Source organism: Phascolarctos cinereus, unplaced genomic scaffold, assembly GCF_003287225.1.
Source record: "Phascolarctos cinereus isolate Bilbo 61053 unplaced genomic scaffold, phaCin_HiC Scaffold_1;HRSCAF=81, whole genome shotgun sequence".
NCBI lineage: Eukaryota > Metazoa > Chordata > Mammalia > Diprotodontia > Phascolarctidae > Phascolarctos > Phascolarctos cinereus.
The window spans coordinates 14,037,614-14,051,730 of NW_027555514.1; the positions used below are offsets into that span (position 1 = coordinate 14,037,614).

The window sequence follows — 14,117 nt, forward strand, 5'->3', positions numbered from 1 at the left end:
AAGAAATCAGGAGACCCCCGGTGAAGAGTCACTCCTGACTCCACATTGGAGTCAGGAGACCCTGGAGTGATTCTGGCCTCACTTCAGGGTATCGAAGAAGCTTCACTGGAGAAGGCAGGATAAATGGGATTTCAGCTGAGATAAGTAGGATCAGCATAGGAGGAAGAGGGGTGAAGAAGATGAAAGAATTCCAACTTCGAATTCATTCCTGGCTTACCAAGTGAAATCAAATTAATTTCTATAGTTTGAACGACCATTTAATGAGAAGTACCTATTCATTCTAATTATAGTTTAATTTATATTTAATTTAATAATAACAATTATTACATTTCAATATTTTAAAAATGTTTTCCACCAAGGCAAGTTTCTGTGCCAAGAATCTTACACGTGTCACACAATTCAATCGTTACTGACTGAGCCAGAGGCAGTGAGGCCTAGTGAATGGAGAGCTAGCCTCAAAGCCATAAAGATGTAGGTTCTAGTACTGCCTCTGACACATAGTGACCCCAGACAAGTCACTTACCTCTCTATTTATATCAGTTTCCTCATCTGAAAAATGAAGGGCTGGACTAAGAGTCCTTTCCAAATCTATATCTATGATCTTAGAGATGTTCTTTCCTGCTAAACAGGTACTTAAAATAAAACAGAAGCATGGAGAGGTAGCAGAGGACCATGGAGAGACAGCCAGACTCAGAGTAAACAGACCCAGGTTCGAATCCTCCCTCTGATACAACCTCTGTGACCAGGAAGAAGTTCCTGAAGGTTAGAGAGATTTACTTTTCTCATCTATAAAATGGGGACAATAATACCTGTAGTATTTATCTCCCAGGGTTGATGTAAAATCTAAAGAGGTAATGAGATGCCATCAGGTCCAACCTCTTTTTTTTTGTTGTTTTTAGAAATTGGGGTTAAGTGACTTGCCCAGGGTCACACAGCTAGTGAGTGTCAAGTGTTTAGTCTGAGGCCGGATTTGAACTCAGGTCCTCCTTATTTCAAGGCCAGTGCTCTATCCACTGAGCCACCTAGCTGCCCCCCCAACCTCTTATTTATAGGTAAGGAAACTGAGGCCCAAAGAGATGAAGTGATTGGTGCCAGGTCACCCAGGTAGTAAACAGTAGAACCAGGATTTGAACCCAGGACCTCTGATCAAAATCTGTTCCTCTTTCTACTGTTCCAAGCGGCCTCCATGATGTTTTGAAAATTGCATGAATGATTTATTTTTGTGTGATTCATTCATATAGTTTCTGTTTGTTTGCATAATTAATGCCGTGCTTTGTAAATCTTCAAGCTCCATGTAAATGTCAGCTCTTATTATGGTGAAGCCCTGCCCTTCCTCTGGGTGCTGCTGTGATGCTCACAACCAGGGATGCCTGGGGTTTGGGGCACCGACTCAGGCAATGCCAAACAGCCACCTCTTCATCCCCAAACAGCACCTCTTTTCACATTGGAGCCCTGTGATTTCATTACCTTCAGGAATTCCTGGAGTGTAATATCCCTTCACCAAAGTAGAGCTTATGCTCTCTGAGTTGCCCGAAGGCAACAAGAGCTTAAGTGACTCACCCAGGAAGATGCCCAGAGTCAAGACTCGAACCCATGTCTTTTTGACCGCCAAATTGGCTTTTCATGCTCTATTCACTATGCCAAGCTGTCTCTCTCAGCACATGGTGATGAAGAGAATCAAACCATATAAAATATCTTATAAATCTAAAAACAATATGTACAAATGTCAGATATTTATCACGAACAAATGATGAGGATCACAAGAATTCCCAGTAGAATCAAAGCCGCCTGTCCTGGCATCACTCGACTCCCTCCCCATCCCCACCCAAATCAAAGGGTAGCCCCAGGGGCCTTGAAGGCTACCCAAGCAGCCCAGACTCCAAAGAAAGGGTGGGGTTTGGGAGGTCCCCTGCAGCTGAACTGCCCAGGAGTGATAGCTCCCCTCCCCATGCTCTACAAAAAAAATGAGGCCAAAGGTCAAGCATCCCCTGGGAGAAGACCTCCTTGTTCTCCAGGAAGAGACAAGTCCACTCAGGCCAGCATCCTCTTTCCTCCAGGTAAGGAAGGGGCAGGCAGCCAGGAAGAAAGGCAAGCAGAAACAAAGCTTTCATTCCTTCACACTAAGCCTGGTTTAACTCCTTACTGGCTCAGAGTCATCAAGCTGACCCCAGGGGCTCCTCAGAAAGGATGGCTCCTTCCACAAATCCACCCACCAAGAGAATGATCTCCAAGACCTTCTGCTACATTCAGGAAGAGTCTATACCAGGATTCTAGTACTCAAATTTTGAAGGCTCTCTTCCAAAAAAACCCAGTTCCATCCTTGATGGTTTCTCCTTCCCCAGCTCCAACAAGCTTGGCACCAATCCACCTCTTCCTACTCCCTGACATATGGTCAAAAAAGAAATCTAGATGTCCCTAATTTATCTAGCCCAGACCATCAGTCACCAAGGAGAACAAATCTGGGAAATTCTAGGGCAGGAAAGTCTCAAAGCAAATAGAATCCCATCGTGTGTCTCCCATTCCAAGAGTAGGAGCAGAAGTGAGGGGAATGTCCTGGCTTGTATTGTGCTCAGACCTAAATCCCACTGGAAACAGTAGAGAGAGGGTCTGGAGTGCCCCCAACCATTGACCATTTGGTATTCTAGGTGAAAAGAGGCCCTGGGGAGCTTTGGAAATGTCTTGAAGAAGGAGGTGAAATCATCTTTGCTTGAGGGAGATCTAATGAGAAAAGATATCATACCAAAATTCTGAATGAGACTAAGAGTCTACTAAGGTCCAGATAAAGGCCTAGAATCTAGACCTTGTGATGTTCAAAGAAGATGGAACCTGAATTCCATTTACTAACTCTATGACCTTGGGCAAATCATTTCACTTCTTGGAAACTCAAGCTTTCTCCTTTGCAAAATGGTGGTGTTGGGAGGTGGTGGGGAGGGTGTTGACCTAAATGACTTTTAAGCCTCCTGGGGTCAAATCCCACCTCTGACATTTGCTAGCTGTGTGACCACAGGCTAGACAGTGAACTTCCCTGAGATGGAATTTCATCTGAAATGGGGATCACACTGCTTGTAATACCCACCCCACAGGGCTGCTGAGGCTCAACTGAGGGAGGGTCACATGGACCTTTGCTACCTTTAAAGTTCTATGTGAATGAACATTATCATTCTCACCATCTGTCCTCTACTCTTTTGAGTTGTGGTGCAGGAGAAGACTTTTGAGAGTCCCTTGGACAGCAAGGAGGTCAAATTTGCCAATGTTTAAAGAAATTAATTCAGCCTATTCACTGGAAGGTCAAATACTGAAGCTGAAGCTTAAATACTTTGGCCACAATGAGAAGATGGAACTCACTGGAAAAGACCCTGATGTTGGGAAAGATTGAAGGCAAAAGGAAAAGGGGATGGCAGAGGGTGAAATGGATAGAGAGTGCCATGGAAGAGATGAACATGAGCTTGAACAGACTCTGGGAGATGGTGGAGGATAGAAGGGTCTGGAATGCTACGGTCCAGAAGATCTGAATTCAAATCCAGCCTCAGAGGTGTTCTAGCTGTATGACCTTGGACAAGTCACTTAACTCCTATTTGCCTCAGTTCCTCATCTGTAAAAATGGGGATGCAGTGGAGATGGAAATGGCAAACCACTCAAGTGTCTTTGCCAAGAAAACCCCATGGTGAAGGGTCAGACACAACAGAACAATTGAACATCAACAATGTTCTACCCTCAACAGCTCTTGGTAACAGGTCCCTCCATGAAAGCGAGCTTCCAAGAGCCTGAGCACCCCAGACCGAAGAGCCACAGACACAGCCCCCTTCTCAACTTAATTACAACAACTATTCACAACACTAGGGATGCAAGGAAGGAAAATAACTGACCCTGCTGGCAAAGAAGGAGTCACAACACGCTTGGGGCAGGGGGATACCCACACACCGATAAGTAGGATATAAGCTGGATATGATGACGTCCATAGGAAGGGCAGGCGGTGGCATGAGAGACTAAGGAAGGGGGAGAAATCCCATCTAGGTGTGCTGTTTAGCTCAGGGTTGTACAAAGAGGGTGGCTCCAGACTTGGATGTTGCAGGAAAGATGGCAGAGAGAGGAGAGAATCTGTTCAAGAGAGGAGGTAATGTGAGCCCCTCACAGAGACAGGAGGGGGCGAAGTAAGACTCAAAATGGGTGCCTACTCTGAGAATGGCCAGCGCCTTCCTTGGCAGAGCCAGCAGGCGGTGGAGAAGTGCCCTCCACAGACGGGGATTAACAAATGATCCCAAATTTCTGGTGGCCGAGGGCATTGCCTTGGATGCTGAGAAGGGACGTGCCCAGGCTCACAGAGCCGGCTTGTGTCATAGCTAGTCCTTAAAGCTGGCCCATTCTGACTCCAAGGCCCCCCTCTCTCCACTGAGCTACGACCTTTAAGTGCCAGCTGGGATTATTTCTGCCATGTGTATGACTCAGTTATTTACGGTGTTTTCCTCCTGACCTTGTAAGTGCCCCCAGTGACCTCTGTCCTTTTAAAGTTCTGGTCACAGTCATGCAGTACTTATTGACTGATGGACAGACTCCATTCTATTCCATTTAGCCCAGGCTAAATTCAGAAGATGCCCTGCTAACTGTCCTTTGCTCATTCTATCTTAGAGAATCCTATAACAAAATAAGGTAGGTGGCATGGTGGATGGAGCATGGGGCCTGAAGTCAGGAAGGCTTCCTGAATTTAAATCTAGCTTCAGACACTTACTAGCTGTATGACCTTGGGCAAATCATTTAACCTTGTTTGCCTCAGTTTCCTACTCTATAAAATGAGCTGGAAAAGGCAAACCACCCCGCAATCTTTGCCAAGAAAACCCCAAATGGGATCACAAAGAGCCAGACATGACTGAAAAACAAAGTAATCACTCTACAATTATATAACCAAAGTCAAGGCCTAAGACAAATTCCTGAGATTTTCTAATGGAGTATTTTTGGAAAGCACTTTCTTTTCATATGGAGAATTCCTCACTAATTTCTCTTCTGAATCTGTCTTAAAACATAAACATAAATAGAATCAAAGAACACAGGTGCATAGATGTGAAGCTGAAAGAGACCTCAGAAGCAATCCAATCCAACCTTCATTTGATAAATGGAAAAACTAAGGCTCAGGGGCTTGCCCAAGGTCACACAAATAGTAATGAACAAAAACTAGGACTTAGAAGTTATAGAGAAGGAAACTGAAATCCCAAGAGGAGAGGCTTGTCCAAGCTCCCATGGCTCTCTTTGTGGAAGAGCTAGGATTTGATCCCACATCTGATAATCACTGGCAAGTACACCCATAGGGTCTCGAAAGAGACAACCCAGCATGTCAGGCCGGAAGTCATCTGTCTCCACCAGTACAAAGTGCTTGCCACCCTGGATGGCTTTAAAAGAGTTGGGTGAAGTGAACCGAGTCTAAACTGGAGATGAGGACAAAGAGGAAGAAGAAACACCAACATGATCATGGTCAGGATCCCAAGTACAGTACATTTAATAACCTTACCGCAGATGTGAGACGGACAAGGAGTTCATCACTGGTTTCTTCTGTGTCTTCAATTTTCTGATGGGGCCTGAAAAATAAACAGCTAATTACTTTCAGGGTTTTTTTTTTTCAGCTTGGCTGTATTATCCATATCATGCAGAAATCAGGGGCAAATAGCAACCTTTTACCAAGCCATCACAAATCCCAGATGGAATCACAAAAACACTTGGGTGACTCAAATCCCACATTGGCCCAACCATTCTCCTCAAATCAATAAACACGCTGCCAAATTCAATTAATCACAGGCATGAGAATTGTTTTCCAAATCTCACCCAAGGATGACACTGACAGATAAGGTTTGGGCCCAGGTGGCAGAATTAGGAACAATGGGTGGGAGTGGCTCAGAGGCAAACTTTAGCTGAGGGTAAATGGAGAGATACTCTTCTTGGGTAGGTTTCAGAGGGTATCGTTGGTCAGGTACAAGTTAGAACAGGCAGCATCCCAGCTTCCTTCCAACTCAAATTCTGTGATGAGGAAAAATTTCCTGACAATTGAGGCAATCCCAGAATGGAATGGGCTGCCTCTGGGGGCAATGGGTTCTCCCTCAATGAAGGGCTCCCCTAAAAGGCTGAATGATTATTTATAGGATTAATTGCTGACAGAATTCCTCTTCAGGTATTGGTTGGACTAGTGGGCCTCAGAGCTTTTTTTTTTTTAAATTCTGTGATAAGGAAAAAAACAAATTCCTAGTGATCAATAGGGTCCAAGAATGGAATGGACTACCATGGGAAAGAGTAGATTCCACATCTTTGGAGGCCTTTCATCAGAGGCTGGATAGTCACTTGACAAACACTGGCATAGAGGGGATTCTTGTCCAGGTACAAGATAGATAAGACAGGCTCTGAGGATGACGGGCCCTTCCAACTTACACAGTCTATGATCCTCCACACAAAAGACTTCAATACAGACACCCCTGACACTACAAAACAAGATGGCACACTTTTAAGAGGATGAGCGGGTTGGGAGGGTCCTCAGCAGCCACCCATTCGCCAAAGGCATCCCCACTATTTCATACCTGACAAGGGGTCAGCCAGTTGGAGGGGAACCTCTCGGGGCAGCTCATTCTATGTTGAGACAATTCTAATTGTTAGGAATTTTTCCCAACTATTCAGTCTCTGTAACTTCCCTCTGTGGCTCCAGGGCCCAAGAGAACGAGCTCATCTCTCTTCTACATGATGGCCATTCCCACACTTGAAGATAGCTCATCTCCCCAGAACAGTCTCTCTGCCAATGTTCATATGACATGGATTCAAGGCCCTTCATTCTCTTGGTTAATACCCTCGGGACATCTCTAGCTCATCAATTGGGGATAGAATTTGTCACTTGTGCTAAATCAAGCAAAGAGACCATTTGGATGATCGATGGAGATGTCTGTCATAAATCTTAGGGCTTGAGCATTTAAAATGTCTTTCTTAAGCATCCACCATATGTTTAGCCCAGTTCTCAGACCTCTGACATAGAAGAGCATATGGCCCTGTCCTACAAGAGCCTTCATCCTCACTGGTGATAACAGCTGGTGATTACAGAGTTCCTTAAGGTTTGCAAAACACTTCACATAATTATCTCATTGGATCCTCACAACTGTGGGAGGCAGGTGCTATTGTTATGTCCATTGTACAGATAAGAAAACTGACACTGAGAAAGCTTAAATTATTGGCCCAGGGTCATGCATCTAATAAGTGTGGGAAGAGGCAGCAGGGAAGGCTTCTAGGGAGAAGTGCCTCTCCATGCGGAGGGCTAGAGAAGAGACAAGAGAGGATGTGAGGCAGAGGAAAGAACTTGACCCAGAGACCCTTGATCTCAACAAGTACTGACTGAGCTGTTGTGTGCAACCACGACAGACCCATTAAGGGTCACAGGAACCCAGATCCAGAGCCAGAATGGACCTCAGAGCCGATCCAACTCCCTCATCTTGTGGCAGAACTGCAGCCCAGAGAAGGTCACATAGAGGATCTGAGACCTGGAGTTTGTCTGGACCCTGGAAGACAGCAAATCCAACTCTCCCATTTCACAGATGGGGAGACTGAGGTACAAAGGTTCTGTGACTTGTCCAAGATCCCAGAGAAGATCATGGATCTTGAGCTGTAAGACCTCAGAGGACATCTACTTCTTCATTGGATTAGGAAACTGAGGCTCACAGAGTTGGAATGGCGTGCATAGTCACCCACGTAATCGGGAAAGCTTTTGCTATGGTTAAGGAAGCCTAAAGTTTGGGTAGGACCAAATGCCCGATGCATATGAGCATTCTCAAGAACCAAGGAATGGAGTCTGCAAGTGATCTCATAAAAAGCAATAGGGAATCACTGTGGGTTTCTAAATAAGCAAGTGACATAGGAGAGAATAGCATTTAAGGGGGAAAAGTCACCCTCTATTTCAGGTTGTAAGGAAATCCTGAGGTTCCTAAACATGGGGAAGGGATGAAGAAAGGGAGGGAGAAAAGAGAAGAGGAAGGGAGGAGGAAGGGAGAAAGAGGGAGGGAGGGAGAGAGAGGGAGAGGGAGAGGGAGAGGGAGAGGGAGAGGGAGAGGGAGAGGGAGAGGGAGAGGGAGAGATGCCTCTTTAGATTGGAAAACTTATTTTCAAATTATTTTAGCTAGTCAGAGGAAGACTTTGGCCACAGACACTCACATGGATAATGAAAATCACTGGCAACTCTGATTCCAATAAGCAATCCCTTTAAATACAAGCTGTGGAGCCAGGAGGATTCATGGTAATTACACCCCTAAGAAAGCAACTCCAAGATCAGAGCCCCATGATCGATTTCCATTCATAGCTAAGCACAATAAGCCAACTCCCGATTTATCCACAGAGGGCAAAGGGCTTCTCCCTAGACTCAGAAACCCTCTAATAGGAACATCTCCAGGAATTAAAAATGAAAAGCCAGTTGATCAATTCTGGCTTTAGTTTCTTGAAATTGTATTAAAGTCATTTTTTCTTTTAAATTACACCCTTTCCACTGGAGTTGCTAACTCCAAATCATGGATTTTACAAGATTTCCTAACATACAGGTACAAACCAGCACTGCTGGCTTCCAATGCGTAATTTAATTACTCACACAGTCGAGGGTTTGGAAGAGTAATTGACAGGCTGTCTGATAAAAACAGCAGCGAGAACAAAGGCCTTAGGATTTTTCATGCTGGCACTAAACTTCAGAAAAGATATCAGACTTCTGCAAAACAGAACAATCTCCAAGAGAGTAATTTGTGGGACCCTGGTGGTATCCACGAAACGCTCCCTGATATTTAACCAAGCTTTTCTGAGCTGGGAATGATGTCCTGCTGGCATCGATTGCTCCGCAGGACTCGGGACTCGAAGGAAAACCATCATAATTATATCTGATGTTTGTCGAGCGCTTTGAAAGTTTGCAAAGCAAACCATCTCATTTAAGCCTAACAATCCTGCCAGGGAGGTGGCATCCAATAGACAGGTTTCATCGTCCTTTTTACAGGTGAGAAAATTCAATCACAGGATTCTAGACGTGGAGCTGGAAGAAACTGTAGAAGCCAGTTGGGCTAATCCTCTCATTTCACGAATGAGGACACTGAGGCAGAGGGATGGGAAATGACTTGGCTGAGGTGACGCAGCCAGTAAGTGGCTGAAGCTCCTTCTGATTCCAGACCTGTCACTTTTTCAACATCACTGACCTGGCAGCCAAGGGCAAAGCTGAGCAAGTGGGACCCCAAGTGGCAGAACTCAAGTGGTGCTGACTCAAATTACCTTGGCTGTCTGAGGCAGGGAACCCTGCCTTTTCACGTCTCTCTCCCACCAAGAGATGCCCGATGGCTGAGCTCATGAGCCTGCTGCATTCCACACTCCCAGGGCCCCTTGCACCTATCCTATCGTAAATCTGTTCTCAACAACCTGGGGCCAGAGTGTTATACAACTTGGGGGAACCCAAACATCCCTGGAGATATGCTTTTTTCCATGGGCGTCACCCAGATCTGGGTTGTCTAGAAGATAAGCAGCCCAATTAGTGTCTCCACAAAAGTGCCTAAGCTTCCTCCCTCACCAGCCTACATGTGCATGACATGCCTTTATGGAAAGCCCTGGTTATACAGGACAACATGTGGGGAGATTAAAGAAACAGACTAATTGCCTTGCAATAATCTAAGGCATTGGGGAGCAATGGAAAGAGGGCAGTGTTAAAAGGCAGAGGGCCTGGGTTTCAAAGCCTGGCTCTGAAACTATCTTGTGACCCTAGACAAACCATTTCACTGCTAAGCCTCAGTTTCCCAAACTCCCCCAAATGAGGGATTTGATGAGATGACCCCTAAGCCACCTACCAGCTCTAAAGTGATGATCCTACATTCCCCACTGGGATTTCCTCCTAGGGCTAATTGCACTGGGAGAGCATTAAGTATCTCTGCTCTCCCAGCTCTTCTCCTGTGAACCTGTTGGGCTGCTTCCTTTTTCTCTGCCAAATCATCCATCCCCCCACCCCACTGAGCTGGACACCCCAAAGGCTCTAGGGGTCCCTCTCCTCTCTACACTCTCTCAGTCTCCCCTGGTGATCTCACTTATTCCCATGAGTTCAACTATCATCTCAAAGTGGCAATTCCCAAGTCTATCAGCTCATCTGTAACCTCCTTCCTGAACCTTAACCTCATCCCTGCCTCTTAAACCTCACCTAACCCTCCCCCATTGGCATATCAAACTCAACATGATCAACATAAATCTCATCATTTCCCCTATAAAATCCTGCTTGGCCTCAAACTTCCTTTCTCCCTTTGAGTGCACCATCATTCTACTGGTCAACAAAATCTGTAACCTTGGAGTCATCCTATACTCTCCCTCTTTTTTATCCTCTACAACCAATCACACTCATAATGATCAATAACATTTATGTATTTTTACTGTGTGCCAGGCACTGTGCTGAGCATTTACAAGTATCATCTCATTTGATCCTCACAACAACCCTGGGGGGGGGGAGGTGCTATTCTTATCCCCATTTTGCAGAAAAGGAAACTGAGGTTAAGTGACTTGCTCAGGGTCACAAAGCCAGTAAATGTTGGAGGCAGAATTTGAACTCATGTTTTCCTGGCTCAAAGTCTAACCCTCTAGCCACTGCACCTGGGTGCTCACTGTGCAACCTTGGAAGGCATATGCAACTTCCTTGAGTCTTAGTTTCCTCCTCTCTAAAATGAGGACTACATGTCCTCTGAGACACCTTCCAGCTCCAGATCTTGGGAGCCCTTCTCCTGCAGGGATTTTAAGGTCTATATTCTGAATATGCTCTATCTAGACTGAAGAACAAGAGGGCTGAGGGTAAGGTGAGATGGAACTCCTGAGACACTAAACCTCACCAACGCAAATGTGTCACTCACCTGTTGAAGGGGACCCCACCTTTCCATGGCATTAGGTCAACATTAACTCAACAGCATCACACTGCAATAATAATAGCTGGCATTTCTACATAACTTTAAGATTGGCAAAGAGCTCTTATATATATGTATGTGTGTGTGTGTGTGTGTGTGTACATACACACACACACACACACACACACACACACACACACACATATGAATCTTGGGTCATCCTCACACCCACACCTTAAGGAAGTTGCTACAGGTACCAGGGCCTAAGGAAAGGGGCTGGACCCACGACTTTTTTGGTAAAGGCAGCTCTTAGATGAAAAACCTCCCTCCACCAATTCAGGCCACCATCTTTTCTATGCTTTTGAGTCTTAGGATAGTTTCCTAGAGCACTGGGAAACGCAATGATCCGCCTACAGTCATGGAGCCAGTATGTGTCAGAGACAGAACCTGAACCCAAGTCCCCCTGACTCTGAGCTCATATCTTTATCTACCATGCCACACTGGCTGTCACCATTGGTATTACTATTCCTGTCTTACGGAGGAAAAAACTGAGGCAGAGAGACTTACTCATGGTCACATGGCAACGAAGCGTCAGTCAGTCATCAAACCCAGGTCCTCCTGACTCCTAAGTTCATGGCTTTTCCCACTAGGACATGCTTCATTTCCCGAAGTCAATCTGTTTAATTACCATTCTAGATCAATGGGATCAATGGTTGGTGCCAGTAAATCTAAATAGCAATAACATTCTTAGGTCTGTGTGATCATACACACAGTCAAGTCAATTCCAATACTGTGGAGACCACTGTGGGCAAGGTGCTGTCCTAGGTACTAGTGATTCAGGGACAAGAGGATGATGTTATGTAAATGTGTATTGACAACTGGTGATGGACTATGTCTGTCATTTGAGGACCAGCCTAAATAGAGGCTCATGACTAGGTGTCCTGCAGGGGGCTGGGGTTGGGGGCCATGGGAGCTGTCAGATACCATCTGTGAAGGGTCACTCTCTGTCATTCCAGGAAAAGCACACAATAACGAAATCACAGATCTTTAATATACTGATGTAAGTTGGGTGATGCTGGACAAGGCCCTTCTTTCTCAGGGTCTCTTTTCTTATCTGTAAAATGGGGCTAAGAACTCAAGGACGGGTAAGGTTCCAATGGGATGGTATAGGCAAAGTACTTTGCAAACCTTAAAACATTATATAAATATTGCCTTTTATAGTCATTATCATCTCTACTGTTACTCTTCAATTGAGCCCAGATTGGAGGTAAGTCCAGGCTTCTCCATTTCAAGTCCCCAGCTCCACTTGGCCAAAACATCAAATTTAGATTAAAACTACTCAACTAGGTTTCACAAATGGACAGGTATAATTTGGGATAAAGGCTGGCAATCTCAGGCCTCCATTTCAAATTGTAATCTGAAGGAATAGCGTTCTCTTCTGTGCTTCTTGGAGACTTCTGAACAAATCACGTTGTGCAGTCAATATGAGAATTTGTTTTATTTAAACCTGCAGAGTCATTATAAGGGTTTGGTCTTTCTTTTCTTTTTTTCCAGTTGGGGGACAGACATGAGAGGGAAAATAAAGATGCATGATAATTGAAAATGCAAAATTTGATGATGTATACAAATTTTGAAAACAAAAATAATCTGCTTAATGTACAATCATAAATAGTAACTCATATTTCTATTGCTATAATAAAGGTGAGTGGGTAGTTCCCTTGACAATATCAAGAAAAAAAAGTCTTGTTTATAGATATAGTTCTGAAAGTGAAGGAGATGTCTCAGATCAGAAATGTAAAGGGAGAGGGGATGGTCTGCTGGACCTCTGGAAACAGAATATAGCAATGGCCATCCCTACACTGCCATCAGAATCTGTGTTCCCCAGCCAGTCTCAACTTCCCTAGCCCATTTCCCATCTTCATCTTCTTTGATTTAAAAAAATTTAAACTCTCTAAGCCTCAGTTTTCCCCCCTATGAAATGGGGATGATAATAACATTATAGATTAAGAGCTAGGAAGCACCCTAGAGGTCAACTGTTCCCGGTTCCTTATTTTACAAAAGCAAAAAAGTGAAGCAATTTGCTTAAAGTTACCCAGGTAGGACGAAGCAGAGAAAGGATTTGTACACTTGGCTTCCCTTTCCACCGCACCACATGTTACCTCCCCAAAGCTTTGTGAGGATCAAACAAGCTAACACCATGTAACAAAATCCTCTGTAAACCTTAAAACATTTCACAGGAATGGTGATGTTTGTTGAGGGCCTCAAGGATCTCAAAGCATTCCACATACCTGTCTAATTTGAGCAGCAACAAAACAGTCCTAGGGAGTAGGCCCTACAGATGTTATTATGCCCATTTTACCAGTGAGGAAAAGGAACTTCAGAGAAGGAAAATGACTTGCCCAGGGTCACAAAGCCAATTAGTGTCCAAGGCAGGATTTGAATCCAGTCCCTCCTGACTCCAAGTCTAGCATTTTAGGCAGTAGGCCATGCTGCTTCTCATTAATAGCTAAATATTATTATCACTGCCTAGGGCACCAAGAAGAAGAGGTTAAGTGACTAGGCCAGAGATATACAGCCAGTGTATGTCAGAATCAAGACTTGAACCCATGTCTACCTGACTCTGAGGCTGACTCTATTCGCTACTGCCATGTTGCCTCTTATAGAGAAGGTACTTCTCTTTTTTTTTTGTTTTGTTTTGTTTTGGTGAGGTAATTGGGGTAAAGTGACATGCCCAGAGTCACACAGCTAGTGAGTGTTATGTGTCTGAGGCCAGATTTGAACTCAGGTCCTCCTGACTCCAGGGCCAGTGCTCTATCCACTGTGCCACCTAGCTGCCCCTAAGAAGCTACTTTCTAAGATGAATTTGCAGAGTAGGTACAGACCTGCCTTGGGAGAGGGAACTTCCTCACCAGGAACCCCTCTAAAGCTCACAGGCTTGGTCAAAATTAGATATCATCACTGATATCATCACCATCATCACCACCACCAACATCATCACCATCATCATCATCATCACCACCATCATCATCATCACCACCATCACCATTATCTTCATCACCATCACCATCATCACCATCACCATCATCACCATCATCATCACCACCATCATCATCACCATCACCACCATCATCACCACCATCACCATCATCACCACCACCAACATCATCACCATCATCATCATCATCACCACCATCATCATCACCATCATCATCACCATCATCATCATCATCACCACCATCATCACCATCACCATCATCACCATCA

At 44.8% G+C, this 14,117-nt stretch overlaps 1 protein-coding gene across 3 annotated transcripts in view; it reads right to left on the reverse strand.

Moving 5' to 3' along the window:
* RAPGEF5 (Rap guanine nucleotide exchange factor 5) overlaps positions 1-14,117 on the reverse strand; it is a 240,308-nt gene that overhangs the window by 165,399 nt on the left and 60,792 nt on the right. For all 3 annotated transcript variants that reach the window (XR_013485165.1, XM_020993209.2, XM_020993210.2), the window contains one exon: positions 5,501-5,567. Coding sequence is in view for 2 of the 3 variants with exons in the window: in XM_020993209.2 (XP_020848868.1) it covers positions 5,501-5,567 (67 nt within the window). In the remaining variant the exon portion in view is untranslated. The remainder of the gene's footprint in view (positions 1-5,500; positions 5,568-14,117) is intronic.